At 61.5% G+C, this 16,040-nt stretch overlaps 1 protein-coding gene across 1 annotated transcript; it reads left to right on the forward strand.

The window, feature by feature from the left end:
- The first annotated feature begins 216 nt into the window (after positions 1–216).
- Positions 217–14,441, forward strand: SLC23A3 (solute carrier family 23 member 3). The gene is made up of 12 exons (XM_008167841.4): positions 217–447; positions 2,001–2,158; positions 2,397–2,482; positions 6,964–7,037; positions 7,784–7,965; positions 8,346–8,469; positions 10,120–10,267; positions 10,359–10,612; positions 11,602–11,707; positions 12,558–12,725; positions 13,072–13,167; positions 13,922–14,441. Exons 1-12 carry the CDS (start codon positions 340–342, stop codon positions 14,245–14,247), a joined length of 1,830 nt encoding a protein of 609 aa, XP_008166063.2. The 5' UTR covers positions 217–339; the 3' UTR covers positions 14,248–14,441.
- The last annotated feature ends 1,599 nt before the right edge of the window (positions 14,442–16,040 follow it).

Here is a 16,040-nt window from a genome sequence, read left to right on the forward strand (position 1 = left end):
GGGTGCAGATCGGACCAAGGGCTGGGGCTCAGACCAAGGGCTGGGGCTCGGACCAAGGGCTGGGGCTCGGACCAAGGGCTGGGGCTCGTGCACCCTGGGTGTGGTCCCACGGCACTGCCTAGAGGTCACAGCACCAAGTCTGGGAGAGGGGGGAAGGAGGCAGTGAGCGGTTCCTTGCAAGGCCGGGTTAATGGCTAACCGGCCGGGGGCTCGGGCAAAGGTCACCTCCACTCAGCCTGAACTCCCAGCCCTGCTCTGGCCCCCGCGGGGGCAAGTGGCCCTCCCCCGGCTGCCATGCCCTGGGCCAGACGGAAGCAGGGAGCATAGGGAAGGGGCAGCATGAATGGGGGCTGCTGCAGGAGCGCTGCCTCCCGGAGCCCTGTGTGCGCCTCCTACTCCCTGCTGAAGACGCCCCCCTGGGGCCTAAGCTGCTGCTTCGCCCTGCAGGTGAGAGATGCCGCAGGCATGCCGCTGGCAGGGGATGGGCTCGCTGCCTGCGGTGGGGCAGGGACAAGCCCTGACACCCCAGGGCCCGGGATGGGCGGGGGGTGGGATGTGACCGTGCCTGGCGGGACGGTCGAGAGCTCCGAGGGCGGGAGAGCACCGGCACCATGGCACGATGCCCAGACCCTGGAGTATCTAAGGGAAATCCTCAGGAGGGATGAGGAGCCGGGCTCGGCTGGGGGCAACTCCGAGCCGGTTCTCTGCCCGTGGAGGGGGCTGGGGCAGCCGTTCGGGAATGGGTCTGGCCTGGCACTTCCTGCGGCTCAGCAGGGCAGGTGCCAGCGTGGTGCTGGGATCCCCGTCGGCGCTGGGGGAAGGATGTGGTCAAGATAGAGCTCCCCCCAGCCCTCCGCTGCAGTGCCGAGAGTCCCAGGGACCGTCCAGCCCCTCCCTGGCCGCCGGCTGCACCCTCAAGGAATGAGACGGGGCTGGCTGGTCCCCCCAGCCCAGCCCTGGCACCAGCCTGGCGTGATCAGGCCCCCAGCTCTGTGGTACATGTTCCCCCAGCGTTTCACTGAAGCCTCTTGCAGTCCGGCCGCCTGCAGCTGGGCAGCTCACCCTGTTCCAGGAACCCCCCCTTCCCCTGGGGCTCGGCCCCTCAGCCCCATTTTGTGGGGGGAAACCGAGGCACAGGGAGGGGCTGGCCAGATTTTCAGTCCCCTGGGGTCTGGCCCTATGTGAGGGGCTGTGGGTCTCGCAGGGCTGGGACCTGGTGCTCTGCCTTGCCGGCTGCTCTCGCTCCGAGCTGGCTCTTGGGGTTACAGCCTCGGTTTCTACCAAATGGGAAGGTTGAGTCTCTAGCAGGTGATGGGAGCGTTAAAGGGGCCAGCACAGGGCTGATGGAGCCAGTTGGGACTGAGGGGCACCAGCACAGCAATGGCGGGGGGCAGCCCAGGGCTGGGCTGGCAGGGGGCTGCGGGTCGGGAGTGAGGGGCACCGGCAGAGCTGGGGGTGGGGGGAGCCCAGGGCTGGGCTAGCAGGGGCTGCGGGTCGGGAGTGAGGGGCACCGGCAGAGCTGGGGGGAGCCCAGGGCAAGGGTGACAGGGGGCTGCGGGTCGGGAGTGAGGGGCACCGGCAGAGCTGGCGGGGGGCAGCCCAGGGCTGGGCTAGCAGGGGGGCTGCGGGTCGGGAGTGAGGGGCACCGGCAGAGCTGGGGGAGAGAGCCCAGGGCAAGGGTGACAGGGGGCTGTGGGTCGGGATTGGGGGGAGCAGAGCTGCAGGGCAAATCTGTGGGTAGGAGGGCAGAGCTGCAGGGCTGGGGGCAAAGCCCGGGGACGGGGCAGAGCCGTGGGGCAGGGGCAGGGGCAGAGCCGTGGGGTGGGGGGCAGAGCTGCAGGGCAAAGCTGTGGGGCGGAGGGCAGGGGCAGAGCTGTGGGGTGGGGGGTAGAGCTGCAGGGCAGAGCCCCGGGACGGGGGCAGAGCCGCGGGGCGCCCTATGCTGCACAGTGGCACAAGCCGGTGCCTGCAGTGACTCCCCCTGGCCTCGCTCTCTCCAGCACCTGGCTGTCCAGGCCTCTCTCCTCTGCATCTTCCACCTGCTCCTGCTCCCAGCGCCCCCCGTCCGGGACCAGAACCGGAACTGGAACGAGCTGCTGGCCCGGAGCCTCTTTGCCTGTGGGGTCTCCACGGCGCTGCAGACCAGCCTGGGCAGCAGGTGAGTGACGGACCCTGGGGACTCCCACGGGTTGGGGGGGCAGGAGGGGGCCCCCCCTCCCTGAACCCAGGCACCCGGGGAGAGGGGAGCCAGCATCTGGGCCAAGTGGGTTTGTCTCCCTGCTCCCCCTCCCTCGCCGCTGGATCCTGCCGTGGGGGTGGGGAGGGGAGGAGCCCCAGCCCTGTTTGCAGCCCCCTCCCCACTTCCCAGCTGATCTGTCTTTGCTGTTGCCTGGCAGGTTGCCCTTGGTTCAAGCGCCATCATTCGAGTTCCTGATCCCCGCCATGGTGCTGAGCCACCACATGCCCCACACGACCAGGAACGGTGAGCAGAGCCCCCGGCATATCGTCCCGGCCCAGCGGGGACCTGGGCACGCAGGAGCCGGCCTGGCCCGGGGGGGGATGTGGGAGCACGGGAGCCGGGCCTGGCCCGGGGGGGACATGGGAGCCAGGCCTGGCCCAGGGGGGGACATGGGAGCCAGGCCTGGCCCGGGGGGGACATGGGAGCCAGGCCTGGCCCAGGGGGGGACATGGGAGCACGGGAGCCAGGCCTAGCCCAGGCAGGGATGTGGGAGCACGGGAGCCGGGCCTGGCCCAGAGGGAGACATGGGAGCCAGGCCTGGCCCAGGGGGAGACATGGGAGCACGGGAGCTGGGCCTGGCCCAGGGGGGGACATGGGAGCCAGGCCTGGCCCAGGTGGGGACACGGGAGCACGGGAGCCGGGCCTGGCCCAGGTGGGAACATGGGACCGCGGGAGCCGGGCCTGGCCCAGGTGAGGACATGGTAGCGTGGGAGCCGGGCCTGGCCCAGGGGGGGACATGGGAGCCAGGCCTGGCCCAGGTGGGAACATGGGAGCACGGGAGCCGGGCCTGGCCCAGGTGGGGACATGGGAGCCAGGCCTGGCCCAGGTGGGAACATGGGAGCGCGGGAGCCAGGCCTGGCCCAGGTAGGGACATGGGAGTGCGGGAGCCAGGCCTTGCCCGGTGGCCAGCCCAGCGCTCTGCGCCTCCCCACTGGAAGGGATCGACTGAACTTGGCTCTCGTAGAGGCAGGGGTGTAAGGCAGACACACTTTGTCCTTGTAACTTGCCAGAGCCCCTCACCCGCAAGTCCTGCCTCCAGACCAGGGACGCTGCCCTGATGGTCCGTCGCCCTCCCCGCTAGGCTGCCTCTTACTCCCAGGCTGGTTTGTCTTGCTGGCCTCAGGCTGCCGGTCAAGGACCCTCTGGGCCGGCTGTGCTCAGGGAAGGAGAAGCAGGGACTGGGGATTACGACCCCCCGGGTGGCATCTCCTCGCACCCGCGCCTTGGGATGGCAACCGAGCAGGGCACGTACCAGCTGCAGGGCAGGGCACCTGGCTCGTGGTCCCACGTGGGCCTAGCTGGGATGCCACTACCCCAGCCTGGCAGTGCCAGGAGTCTGGCATCGCTCTGCTTCTGCCCCAGCCTGGGGCTTTCCCGGCTGACATTTCAGGACCCAAAGCAGCTTCAAACCCAGCCTTAAGAATGGAAGAATGGCCACACTGGGTCAGGCCATTGGTCCGTCCAGTCCAGGGTCCTGTCTTCCTGTAGTGGCCGGTGCCAGGTGCTTCAGAGAGAGTGAACACAAGAGGGCAATTATCGAGTGATCCATCCCCTGTCGCCCAGTCCCAGCTCCTGGCAGTCAGAGGTTTAGGGACATCCAGAACAGCGGGTTGTGACCCCCCTGCCCATCCTGGCTAATTGCCATTGCTGGGCCTATTCTCCAGGAACTTCTCTAGTTCTGTTTGGAACCCAGTTATAGTCTTGGCCTTCACAACATCCCCTGGCAAGGAGTTCCACAGGTTAACTGCGCATTGTGTGAAGAAATACTTCCTCTTGTTTGCATTAAATCTGCTGCCTATTAATTTCATTGGGTGCGCCCTGGTTCTTGTGTTATGAGAAGGGGTAAATAACACTTCCCGATTCACTCTCTCCACACCAGCCATCATCTTATAGACCTCTGTCATATCCCCTCTTAGTGATCTCTTTTCCAAGATGAACAGTCCCAGTCTTTTTAATCTCTCCTTGGAGGCAGCCACCGGCCCCTGCAGAAGTCACCGACAAACTTGCAGCCTTATCCATGGTGAATCCAAGATCTCTGTCAAGTGATAAGGACTAATTTAGACCCCATCATTAGATATCGTACCTGGGATTATGTTTTCCAATGTGCGTCACTTTGCACTTATTAATTGTGAATTTCATCAGCCATTCTGTTTCCCAGTCACCCAGTTGTGTGAGATCCCTTTGTAGCTCTTCGCAGGCTGCTTTGGGATTCACTATTTTGAGGAATTATGTATCATCTGCAAACTTTGCCAGCGGTGATCGCTGTTTACCCTGTTTTCCAGACCTCTTATGAATATGTGGAATAGGACTGGTCCCAGTACAAACCCCTGGCAGACTCCACTATTTACCTCTCTCCACTGTGAAAACTGACCATTTATTCCTCCCCTTTGTTTTCTGTCTTTCAAACAGTTACTGATCTATGAGAGGACCGTCCCTCTTACTTCGCTTTAGAGCCGTTGGTGAGGGACCTTGTCAAAAATCCCAGTCCAGTGTATCCACTGGATCCCCCTTGTCCACCTGCTTGTTGACCCCTCGAACAATTCGAACAGAGTAGTGAGGCCTGTCACATTAGCTATGCTCCAGTCATCTGGTCCAGAGGCGTGTTTCGGAGATCGGTTACACACCGCGGTTACTAGTTCTGCAATTTGATATTTGAGGTTCTTCAGAACTCTTGTGTGAATCCCATCTGGGCCGGGTGACTTATTGCTGTTTATCAATTTGTTCTAAAACCTCCTCTATTAACACATCACTCTGGGACAGTGCGTCAGATTTGTTTCCCCAAAAGGACAGCTCTGATGTGGGGATCTCCCCCATGTCCTCTGCGGTGAAGACTGATGCAAAGAATTCATTTAACTTCTCTGCAACACCCTGGTCTGTCTTGAGTGCTCCGTTAGCATGATGGTGGTCGAGTTCCCCTATTGCCTGTTTGGCCGGGTTCCTGCTCCTGTTATACTTACAAATCTTACTGTTCGTTTTTGTGTCTTGAGCAAGTTGCTTCTCAAATTCTCTCTTGCCCTGCCTCATTCTACCTTTCCACATAACTGGCTAGAGTTTGTGCCCCGTCCTATTGTCCTCACTAGGATCTGATGTCCAAATTTTAAAGGGTGCCCTTTTGCCTCTCCCAGCATCCATTACTCTGCTGTTTAGCCATGGCGGGGGGAGGGGGGTCTTCTGGTCTTCTTACGAGCTTTTCTGATTTGGGGTCTGCATTTCATCTGAGCCTCTACCGTGGTGTTTTTAAGTAGTCTCCTTGCTGCTTGCAGGCATTTCACCCTTGTGACAGCTCCTCTGAATTTGGGTTGTTCCCCTTTTGAAAGTGAAAAGCCCCCCCCCCCCACCAAGGATGTTAAATTTAATTACATGATGGTCACTATTACTGAGCGATCCAGCTATAGTCACCTCTTGGACCAGATCCTATGTGCCACCTAGGACTAAATCAAGACGTGCCTCTCCCCTTGTGGGGTCCAGGCCCAGCTGCTCCAAGAAGTAATGGTGTCTAGAAATGTTCTCTCTGCATCCTGCCCGGAGGCGACATGTTCCCAGGCAATTAGTGACTTTTCTGGTTTCTGTAGCCTCTGTAACCTCTCTTAGCATTTCTCAGTTGCCTCTCAGAAATGGTCAGGTGGTCGGTAGCATATCCCCACTGCCAGACTCTGATTATTCAAGCCTGGGATTTCTACCCACCGAGAGTCTATGGGACCATTTGATTCTTTTAAGATTTTTACCATATTCGACTGCGTGGTGGTTTCTTTCACACAGGGCACCACTCCCCACCAGCGCGGCCTGCTCTGTCCTTCCTGTATATTTTGTACCCTTTGATGATCATTCTTCCAGCACATTTCTCTGATGCCTCTTACATCACTATCCTCACGCAATGCCAGCCCCTCTGTACCTCTTCACCCAGCTGGGTATTTCGACTTCTGGAGAGACAAGGAGGGGGAGGTCAGATCTCTGACTGGCCCAACTTCTGTTGGTGGGAGAGAGACGCGTCTGAGCGACACAGAGTTCTCCTTCCTTGCCTTCCTGTGTTATACTGACCTAGGACTCCGTCTCCGCTACCTGAGACTGGTCCTCACCAGCTCCCACCTGGACTTCCCCGACCTCTAGCCTGTCCTCTTCGTTAGGTTACAGAGTTCCGCCGTTAATCAATTCACCCCTAAGAGATGCCTCTGTCTGAACCTTGGCTTCCCCCAGGCCGTAGTGTAGAACCTCCTCTGCGACCTTTTGAACTGGTTCCGTTTGGTTCCGGTGGAGCTCGTCCTTCCTGTATAGGCTCCTCCCTCCCCAAAAGATTCCCCAGTTCCTAATGCACCTCCCCCCTCCTCCCTACCCCATCACCTCAGCCCCGCGCGGAGACGTGGAGCTCTGCCTGGCCCTGTGCGTGGAGCTGGAAGCATTTCAGAGAATGCTGCCATGGAGTCCTGGACTTCAACCTCTTTCCTGCCAGCCTCCAAGACCTCTCTCCTGTCCTACCTCCATGTGCCACGGCCACCGGCTCCTCCCCAGCACTGCACAGAAACCCGCTGGAGTCCCGTGCCATCCACTGCCTTGGCACCCGGCAGGCAACGCTGGGTGGGTCTCCTGCTCATCACAACCCCACTACTGACATGTCTAAGAATCGAGTCCCCCATTCCTGTTACCTGGCTCCTCCTGGCCCCTCCCCCTCCAGGTACTGCTCAGCCCCGATGGCTGCCCGGTCATGTCTCTCCGTCCTTCCCTTCCAGGTACAGACGTGCCTGTTGAGTGCACTGAGCAGGACTGTGCCGCCCCCGGGAGCTGGAATCAGTCACTCCGAGAGGTTGGTGCCTCTGCTATCCCAGCCCTGGGGAGCATGCGGAGAGTGGGGTGTGTGTGCGGGGGTAGGGTGTGGGGGGGTGTGCAGGAGTGGGATGAGGGTGTGTGTGGGGATGGGATGGGTGTGGGGCGTGGACGGGTGGGATGTGGGGTGCATGGGGATGCGGGCGGTTGGGGTGCATGGGGGTGGGGGGTATGGTGTGTGTGTGTAGGGGTGGGCTGCGGGGTGCATGGGGGGTGGGGTGGTTGGGGTGCATGGGGGGTGGGGCGGTGGTGTGTGTGTGTGTAGGGGTGGGCTGCGGGGTGCATGGGGGTGGGGTGCATGGGAGGGTGGAGGGGTGGTGTGTGTGTGTGTGTAGGGGTGGGCTGCGGGGTGCATGGGGGTGGGGTGCATGGGAGGGTGGGGCGGTGGGGGATGTGTGTGTGTAGGGGTGGGCTGCGGGGTGCATGGGGGGTGGGGCGGTTGGGGTGCATGGGGTGGAGGGGGTGGTATGTGTGTGTAGTGGTGGGATGCAGGGTGCATGGGGGGTGGGGCGGCTGGGGTGCATGGGGGGTGGAGCGGTGATGTGTGTAGGGGTGGTCTGCGGGGGTGCATGGGGGTTGGGGAGTTTGCAGACGTCAGGTCCCAGGAGCAATAGGGAGCGGATGAACCCAGTGACTGGCTGAATCGCTCTGGGAGGGGCTGGGGGTCTAGGCTCGGGGAGGCCATGGGGCCGCCATCACTGTCTTCTCATCCCTTGTTCTCCGCAGGTCTCTGGAGCCGTGGTGGTCTCAGGGCTGGTGCAGCTGGCGCTGGGGGTATCTGGCGTGGGGGGATGGGTAGCCCAGCGCTGCGGGCCCATGGTCCTGGCCCCCAGCCTCTCCATCATCGGACTGTCTGCCTACAAAGAGGCAGCCCACTTCTGCTCGGCCAGCTGGGGGGTCGCCCTGCTGTACGTGAGTTTGGGGTCCTGCCGCTGGGGCGGCCTGCGGAGCCACCTGGTCACACCCACACGGGGTTCTGGCCCAGTCTCTCCCTATGGGGGGTGCTGTGGGGAGTGGTGTTAGGGGAACTCCCCGCTACTGCATTCCCAGCAGAAGGCACTAATGTGAGCGCTCTGATTCCCAGGCTCTCCCAGCAGGAGGTGCTGGGGGAATGGTGCATGCACATGTGGGGAAGGAGCTCCCAGCCTCTCCCAGCAGGGGGTGCTATCGGAGCTGCCCGGGGTGCAGCCTGCCAGCTGGGGTGATAGATTTGAGCTGGGGCCCGGCCGCCCCGGGCGCTCCCTGCCCTGCATTAGCCGTGCCGTGACCCGGGCTCTGTCTCTCCTAGGCTCGTGCTCCTCGCCATCCTGTTCTCCCAGCACTTGGGGTCCTGCCGCCTGCCCCTTTGCACGTGGACCCGGGCCAAGGGCATCTCCGTGGAGACAAGCATCCCAGCCTTGCGCATGTTTTCGGTACGAGGCCCCGTGCTGCGCGCGGCACTTTCGTTCCCCACTGGCCCCGGGCAGCCTGCCTGGGCACCGGCCCCCTTGAGCATTTCACTCTCTTCTTTGCGACTGACTTAGACCCAGAGGAGTTGGGTTAGTCGGCACCAAGGGGTCTGCGAGGGGCATCGGGGAGACACAGCCCCACCAGGCAATGGGCAGCGCTAGGAGAATTCGTATCGACAGAGGCCAAGTAATGCACATGGAGGGGGGACGTCAACGTCTGGTGCACCGTCCGGGCTCTCCCGGGGCTGTATCTGCTCAGGGAGGGGGCTGGGCCCAATCTAGACAACACAAGCAGACCTCTGGTCAGTGCAAAGAAAGGATAGAGCAGAACTGGGCGGGCTCAGAGGACAGGAACGAGAACCATCAAGGACCTGGGAGAAGATCTCCTGTGCAGAGAGAGCAAAGACTGGGCACGTGATCAGTGTCTATAAAACACTGCCTGGTGGAGCGAAGGGAGGTGAGGAGTGTCTCTTCTCCCGGCTCATGGAGCAAGAACAAGAGGCCACTGGATGAGAATGACAGGTGGGAGATCCAAAAGAAAACACTTTTTCACATAACGTGTGATTAGCCTGTGGAACTCACTGCCACAGGAAGTCACGATTCAGAAAGGGGCTGGACATTTCTCTGGATAACAGGACCCTCCAGAGTTGTTCTAATGAATTATAACACAAATTCTGGCAGGGCTATCACCCCTCCTGCATCGGGGCTTGAGCGGATCTCTAGCTGTCACAGACCGGGGGGGTGATGTATGGGGGAGATAGAGGGCGAAGAGCAACAAAAATTATGAAAGGTCTAGAAAACATGAGCTATGAGGGAAGATTGAAATAACTGGGTTTGTTTAGCATGGAGAAGAGAAGACTGAGAGGGACATGATACCAGTTTTCAAGTCCATAAAAGGTTGTTACAAGGAGGAGGGAGAAAAATTGTTCTCCTTGACCTCTGAGGGCAGGACAAGAAGCAATGGGCTTCAATTGCAGCAAGGGCGGTTCAGGTTGGACATTAGGAAACGCTTCCTGTCGGGGTGGTAAGTACTGGAATAAATTGCTTAGGGAGGTTGTGGAATCTCCATCATTGAAGATTTTTAAGAGCAGGTTAGACAAACACCTGTCAAGGATGGTCTAGATAATACTTCATCCCGCCATGAGGCAGGAGACTGGTCAAGATAACTTCGCGAGGTCCCTTCCAAGTCTATGATTATCCCCATCTGCTGCTGCAGGGTTCTTCCACCTTCCTCTGCAGCGTCTGCTGCTGGCCGCTGCCCCAGGCAGGAGACTGGGGGAGCTGGAGCTGGGGGCTGACCCAGTCTGCCTTGCTGGGGTCCCATTCCTCTCCCTGGGCCAGACCCTCCGTCAGGGCAGCTCCACTGACTTGATGCTGATGGGTCTGGCCCCTTGCCCCACAAGCAGATCAAAGCACCTGGTGGCAGTGGTACATTGCGGGGGTGGGCTCCCTGCTCCGGGGAGCGGCGCTGGCCTGGCTGGGGCAGCCGCGCTGGCTCTGCCGGGTTTCTAGCCTGTGGCTGTCATCGGTGGGTGCTCTGGCGGGGGCGGGGTGTGTGCCCTTGGGACGGGGCTTTCACGGGCCCGTCTCAGGCTCCCTTCGCTGCCCCTGCAGGTGCTGCTGCCGCTTTGCTGTGCCTGGATTGTCTGGGGAGTCCTGAGCCACCTTCGCGTCCGCTGGGACCTGCTGGGCCCTGCCACGTGGCAGCTGACCACAGCCAACGGCACCCTCCGTTCCCCTTGGCTCCAAGTCCCTTACCCAGGTAGGACGAGGGACAGGGCCGGCCCTGCCCATCCACCCTCTGCCCGTGGCCCTCGTTCGCCAGTGACCGTCTCTATCTCCCTCCCTTCTAGGTGAGGGGGAATGGCCGTCCCTTAGCTCCCGGGCTCTGGGCGTGGGCGTCGCCATGGGCATCACCTCCAGCATGAACTCCGTGGGCTGCTACCTGCTGTGCCCACGAGCGCTGCGGACCCCCGCCCTTCCTCGGCATGCCTGCAACCGCGGGCTCTGCACGGAAGGGCTGGGCAGCCTCCTTTTGGGGGCGCTGGGGGGCGTGAGTGGCACGGCTTCCAGCATCCCCAACGCCTGCACCAACAGCCTCACCCAGGTACGGCGGGGGACTCGGGTGGGGGGGGCCTGTGGGCGTGCCGGGCCGAGCCAGAGCTGCCACTGGTGCTACAGTGCACCGGTCCGGTCAGCTCGCGGGGCAGCGGGTAAAGGGGTTGCAGAGAGTATAACCGAGGCTGCCCAGTTATGGGCCGAGTCGCCTCCTCCATGCAGGCGGGTCCTGTCCACGCCCAAGCTGGGCGTGTGCCTCCACCAGGGGCCATCCCGGGGCTCATCTCACGCCAGCGAGGGCCCGGATCAGACGGCTCAGCTGGCACGGATGCCCCCTGCGGCGCTACCGGCAGCTCATTAGGGGCAGAGGGCAAGGCTCTCTCTGTGCAGGGGTACGGCGGGCCTGGTGGAAGGGCTCTGCCTGCCAGCGGTGCCCCAGCGCCCATGGGATGGCACTGGGGTCCAAGGGAGACCCTTCAAGGGGCAGCTGTTGGCACTGGAAGGCGACTCTCCCGCAGCCTGTGCCCTGCGAGCAGGGTGGTCTGGGCAGGCAGGGCGGGGTGCCGGGAATTCAGGAGGCCCCAGAGCACGGGCGGAGGGATAACGTCACGACCCAGATGCCCAGGCTTTGCCCACCTGCGCTGGCAGCGGGTCGGGAGCCCAGGGCACGGCGCAGAGCAGATCCCTGCTGTGCTGCTTTTCACAGAGGTGCAGGCCGGGGCGACGACGGCTCCCAGCATTCACTGCACTCTGGCCATGTGTGGAACATAGGGTGCTGGAGGCTGCGTTGTGGGACAGTCTGGGCGGACTGGGGTCCCTGGTCTGCCCCAGAAATGGGGGGTTCAGGCCAGTGTATGGAGCGCTGAGGCAGACAGATGCCCCCTACCCCAAGCGCCAGGCCCGCCAGCTGTGAGGGGGCCGGGGTGCATGGCAGGCCAGCGTGGGCAGAGGCAGTGGTGGGGGGTGGGGTGCAGGCTTGGGCAGGGTGCTACTGGGGCTCCCCCAGCCCACTCCCCATTCTCTTCTCTTTGTGCCTAGGCCAGTTCGCGTCGCTCTGTGCAAGTGAGTGCATTGGCATGTGTGTTCCTGGGCATGTCCCCCCGGCTGGCAGAGCTCCTCACCACCATCCCACTGGCGGTTCATGGTAAATAGCCCTCCTGAGCCCGGGCGCCAGGGAGACCCCCTCCCCCGCAGAGGGCAGAGCGCTGGCCCCCGCACTGTGTTCTGCGTTGTTCGGGGGGGGGGGGGGGCGGCAAGGCCTGCTGCTCCAGCAGAGCCAGCAGGGGGCGCTCACACACTTTCTGTGTAGGCCCTACATAAACGGTAGCGTTACCCACGTTCCTCAGGGACAGCACAGCCGGCTCCTTTCTATAAGTCAGACCGCCAGCTGGGGTGAAATCCTGGCCCTGCTGACATCTGCGGGACACTCCCATGGGCGTCGGGATCGCAGCCAAGAGCCAAACCCATCCCCCTAGGAGCTGGGTCCTGCATCCCGCTGGGCCTGGCTAGTGCCGCTGGCGGCGCCGACCCTGACTGTCTGGGATGGCTGGGGCCGAGTGGCTCATGAGGCCACGGTCAAACGCAGCTGCCAAAGCCCGGTGGGGAGCACGGAGCCCCCCTCTGCAAACCAGGGGGCGACAGGCAGGCAGCAGCCACCAGAGCCCCGTGACGTGGCTGAGCTGTGACGCGTGGCAGCACAGTACCCTGAACCCAGGCCTGGCGGGCTGGGGCAAGGTGACCCCGCAGCAGAGCGGGTGTGCTCTGGAGGGGGCCATGTGCAGGCCTGGCAGGCTGGGAGGTGAGTGGGGGTGGGAGAAGGGGAGAAGTGAGGCCAGTCCCCCTGAAGCAAAGGAATACCAGGCCTGTTTTCTCACCTGGGATTCGCACACGTGTCCCGTCCCACCCCCCATCAGGATTTGCACGCCCACCTTGCCCTGTCTGCAATGGGCACACGTGCTGCCCGCCCGGTCTGACCCCTCCGCTTGCTGCTGCAGGCGGCGTGCTCTGCGTGACATACACCGTTGCCGTCGGCACCGGGATTTCGTATTTCCAGTATGCGAACATCGACTCGGGGAGGAACATCTTCATCGTCGGCTTCACCATGTTCATGGCGCTGCTGGTGCCGCGGTGGCTCAGCGCGGCCCCCGGATACGTGGCCACAGGTGCTGTATGAGCCGCCTTCTCTCGGGACTGGGGGCTGACGACCCTGGGAATCACATTCCTTCTCGTGTTCCCCCCGGGACGCTGGACTCTGGGTCACCACGTGCTGTGTGAGTCCAGTCCTGGTGGCTGGCTGCTCCCCCTCCATGCCATTCAGCTCCAGCCGCTGATCCCTGGCAAGTCTCTGCACCCTGCAGCGAGGCTCCGAACCCTCCTTGCTCTTTGGCACCTGCTTATGGGCTGATCCTCCCCTTGTAGCCCTTGGCTGGAACGTTTCCATCCGACGGACGCCTGGGTGCAGGGCGGTGCTGCTCGTGGTCGGGGTAACTCTGCTGTTGTTCCCCCTAGGCTGGGTCTGCCTGGACCTTTTCCTCCTCTCTGTGATGACGGTTCCAGTCTTTTTAACCGGCCTCTTGTCCTTCTTCTTGGAGAACACGGTCTCAGGTGAGAGGACACTCCCACCCATTGCCAGGTGCCCTCGTTTAAATCTCTCTCTGCTGCAGGGGCAGCAAGTCTGGCTCCAGGCGAGTTGCTGCGGCTGGATTGTGGTATTAGTTACCAAGGGATGTGGAATCCAGTCCTGTGCATCCGGCCAGCGGGCACACGCGGGAGGGAGGCCCCTGTGGGACTGCTGTGAGGGAGAGTCAAGGGGACTGTCACCGGGACAACAGCCCCATGAGACTGACGGCTCCAGTCCCCACCTGGGATGGCCATAAGGATGGGGATTTCTGCAATCCCGACTGTGCTGGTGGCCAGTGACCGGGACGCCTGGGATCCTGGTGATATTTATTGTCACCGAGGTGGTAGTGGTAAAGCCAGTGCCTTGCACCTCTGCAGCACCTTCCATTGCCCTGGGGACCGGAGCGTAGCTTAGTGGCTAGGGAGGGTGTAGCCGCAGTGAGTATTTTTACCAGTGCCAACCTCCAGCTGCCAGCCGGATCTCAGAGGTTCTCCTCCAGCTGCCAGCCGGATCTCAGAGGGTTCTCCTCCAGCTGCCAGCCGGATCTCAGAGGGTTCTCCTCCAGCTGCCAGCCGGATCTCAGAGGGTTCTCCTCCAGCCGGATCTCAGAGGGTTCTCCTCCAGCTGCCAGCCGGATCTCAGAGGGTTCTCCTCCAGCTGCCAGCCGGATCTCAGAGGGTTCTCCTCTAGCTGCCTGCGGGCGGGTTCTCTGACCACATCTCTCCTCCTTGGTTCTAGGCACTCTGGAAGAACGAGGGCTGCTCACTGAGCTGGCAGCGTGGAAACCAGGCGTGGGCGGGAACGCTCCTCAGGGGTGCGGGAGCGAAGCCAGCCAGGTGTACGGGCTTCCCCCGGCCCTGAGAAGGCTGCTCCCTCCCTCCAGGTGTAAGGCCTTTCCATTCTGCTTCCTCTGCCCGGGGAGGGAGGAGAGCCACGCTTTGGAAGAGGGGTCAGCTCCCCTGGGGGAAGCCACAGGCCTGCTGCTGAAACCCAGCGCTGTGGAGGTGGAGTCAGATAGGAAATGGAGAGAGACCAAGAGCCGCAAATGGGACAATGCTGTTTGATGCTGGGAAACCGTCCCAAGGAACCTGCTCTGCATCCCTCTGCGGCAGGCATCGGAAGTGACGTGGGTTTCACCCGGTTAGTTTGCTCCCTGCATTTCAAGCTTGTACCCACTGGAGCGTGCAGTTCCGTCCCACGCTCCCAGCACGGACCTTGTTCCTCCCCCGCTGGGGCTGTATAAAAAGATGCAACCACCTCTGGACTTCTGGTTTCCTTTCCAGCCATCTCCAGTGCTGCATGTTTGTGTTAGTAGAAGAGAGGAGAGAGCCCGGCTCCTACTGGCTGCCTCTAGGAGAGCCAGTGCCCTGTGGTGCTGGGGCCGGGGCAAAGGTCTGCTCTGGACCCAGGCCAGATTCACTAGGGGCCAGCTGGGGTGCTTCAGCCTCTGTGCGCTTCCCCCTTTGGGTCGCACTGTCTGAGGCTGTCCAGAGAGAGGTGCTCCCGCAGAGCGGGCCTGGCAGGTCTCCGCTGGCCTCCTAAGGTTCCTGGTGGTCCAGAACCTCAGGCAGTTTGTGCACTGACGCTAAGTAGCCGCAATGCTGCTGGTGCCGTCACAGCCTCCCGGGGAGTGTCTGGGACCCGGCTTTCACCGTGCTGGGCAGGGCATAATTCCCATTTGTACTTGCTCCTGGCCATTGCTGCAGGCGGCTGTGACTCGTTAGGGGGTGGGGGCAGGGCAGTTGCAAGCCCGAGCTGGGATGTCTGCTAACCCCTTGGCTTAATCAAAACCGCCTCTCCGCCCTGGCATGCCTGGAGGGAGCTGCAGCCAGGAGTCGTGTGGCCCTCTCCTGTGGACACATCCAAAGGGCTAGCCTCAGACTCCTCCACCAGCTGGCAGACGTCTCGACAGGTGCCCCGAGCAGGGCCCCTCTGCGCCATGTACTCCAGCCCCTTGGAGGCCATTTCTCCCCGGAAAAGGTTCAGAAAAGGGCAGGGGTTTGGAACTGGTCCCATATGAGGAGAGATTAAAGAGGCTAGGACTCTTCAGCTTGGAAAAGAGGAGACTAAGGGGGGATATGATAGAGGTCTATAAAATCATGAGTGATGTGGAGAAAGTGGATAAGGAAAAGTTATTTACTTATTCCCATAATACAAGAACTAGGGGTCATCACATGAAATTAATAGGCAGCAGGTTTAAAACAAATAAGAGGAAGTTCTTCTTCACGCAGCGCACAGTCAACTTGTGGAACTCCTTGCCTGAGGAGGTTGTGAAGGCTAGGACTATAACAGAGTTTAAAAGAGAACTGGATAAATTCATGGAGGTTAAGTCTTAATGGCTATTAGCCAGGATGGGTAAGGAATGGTGTCCCTAGCCTCTGTCTGTCAGAGGATGGAGATGGATGGCAGGACAGAGATCACTTGAGGATCCCCTGTTCTGTTCACTCCCTCTGGGGCACCTGGCATTGGCCACTGTTGGTAGGCAGGATACTGGGCTAGATGGACCTTTGGCTGACCCGGTACAGCTGTTCTTATGTTCAGGATTTCGAGTCCCTCTGCTTTTCCCCACTCCCCCCCTTGCCAGCAGAGGGGACTGTAACATGACACTGCAGGGGGCCTCTCGGCACTCCCTAGTCCGTAATATCTTACCCCAGCCGAGGGCAAGCGGGAGTGCCCCAGCAGGATGACCCCAACTCAGCTGGGCCAGGAGCTGGGGCACTTTCCCGCTGTGTGCAGCGCTGGAGTTGTTCTGGTGCCTCCCAAGGGGAGAACAGCCCCTGCCTGTCACAGAGGCAATTGGCAATGTTTAAATCATGATGTTTTTCTAAAAGCTCTGCTCTAGGAATGCTGTTGGGGC

The sequence above is a fragment of the Chrysemys picta genome, chromosome 11 (genome assembly GCF_011386835.1).
Source record: "Chrysemys picta bellii isolate R12L10 chromosome 11, ASM1138683v2, whole genome shotgun sequence".
NCBI classification, from domain to species: domain Eukaryota; kingdom Metazoa; phylum Chordata; order Testudines; family Emydidae; genus Chrysemys; species Chrysemys picta.

What these genes read in the sequence shown, in the direction of transcription:
- SLC23A3 (XM_008167841.4), top strand. Translation starts at nt 340, where the DNA reads ATGAATGGGGGCTGCTGCAGGAGCGCTGCCTCCCGGAGCCCTGTGTGC. An exon ending in CATCCCACTGGCGGTTCATG is followed by an intron (nt 11,708 to 12,557) that starts GTAAATAGCCCT and finishes TTGCTGCTGCAG; the next exon opens with GCGGCGTGCTCTGCGTGACA. An exon ending in CTTGGAGAACACGGTCTCAG is followed by an intron (nt 13,168 to 13,921) that starts GTGAGAGGACAC and finishes CCTTGGTTCTAG; the next exon opens with GCACTCTGGAAGAACGAGGG.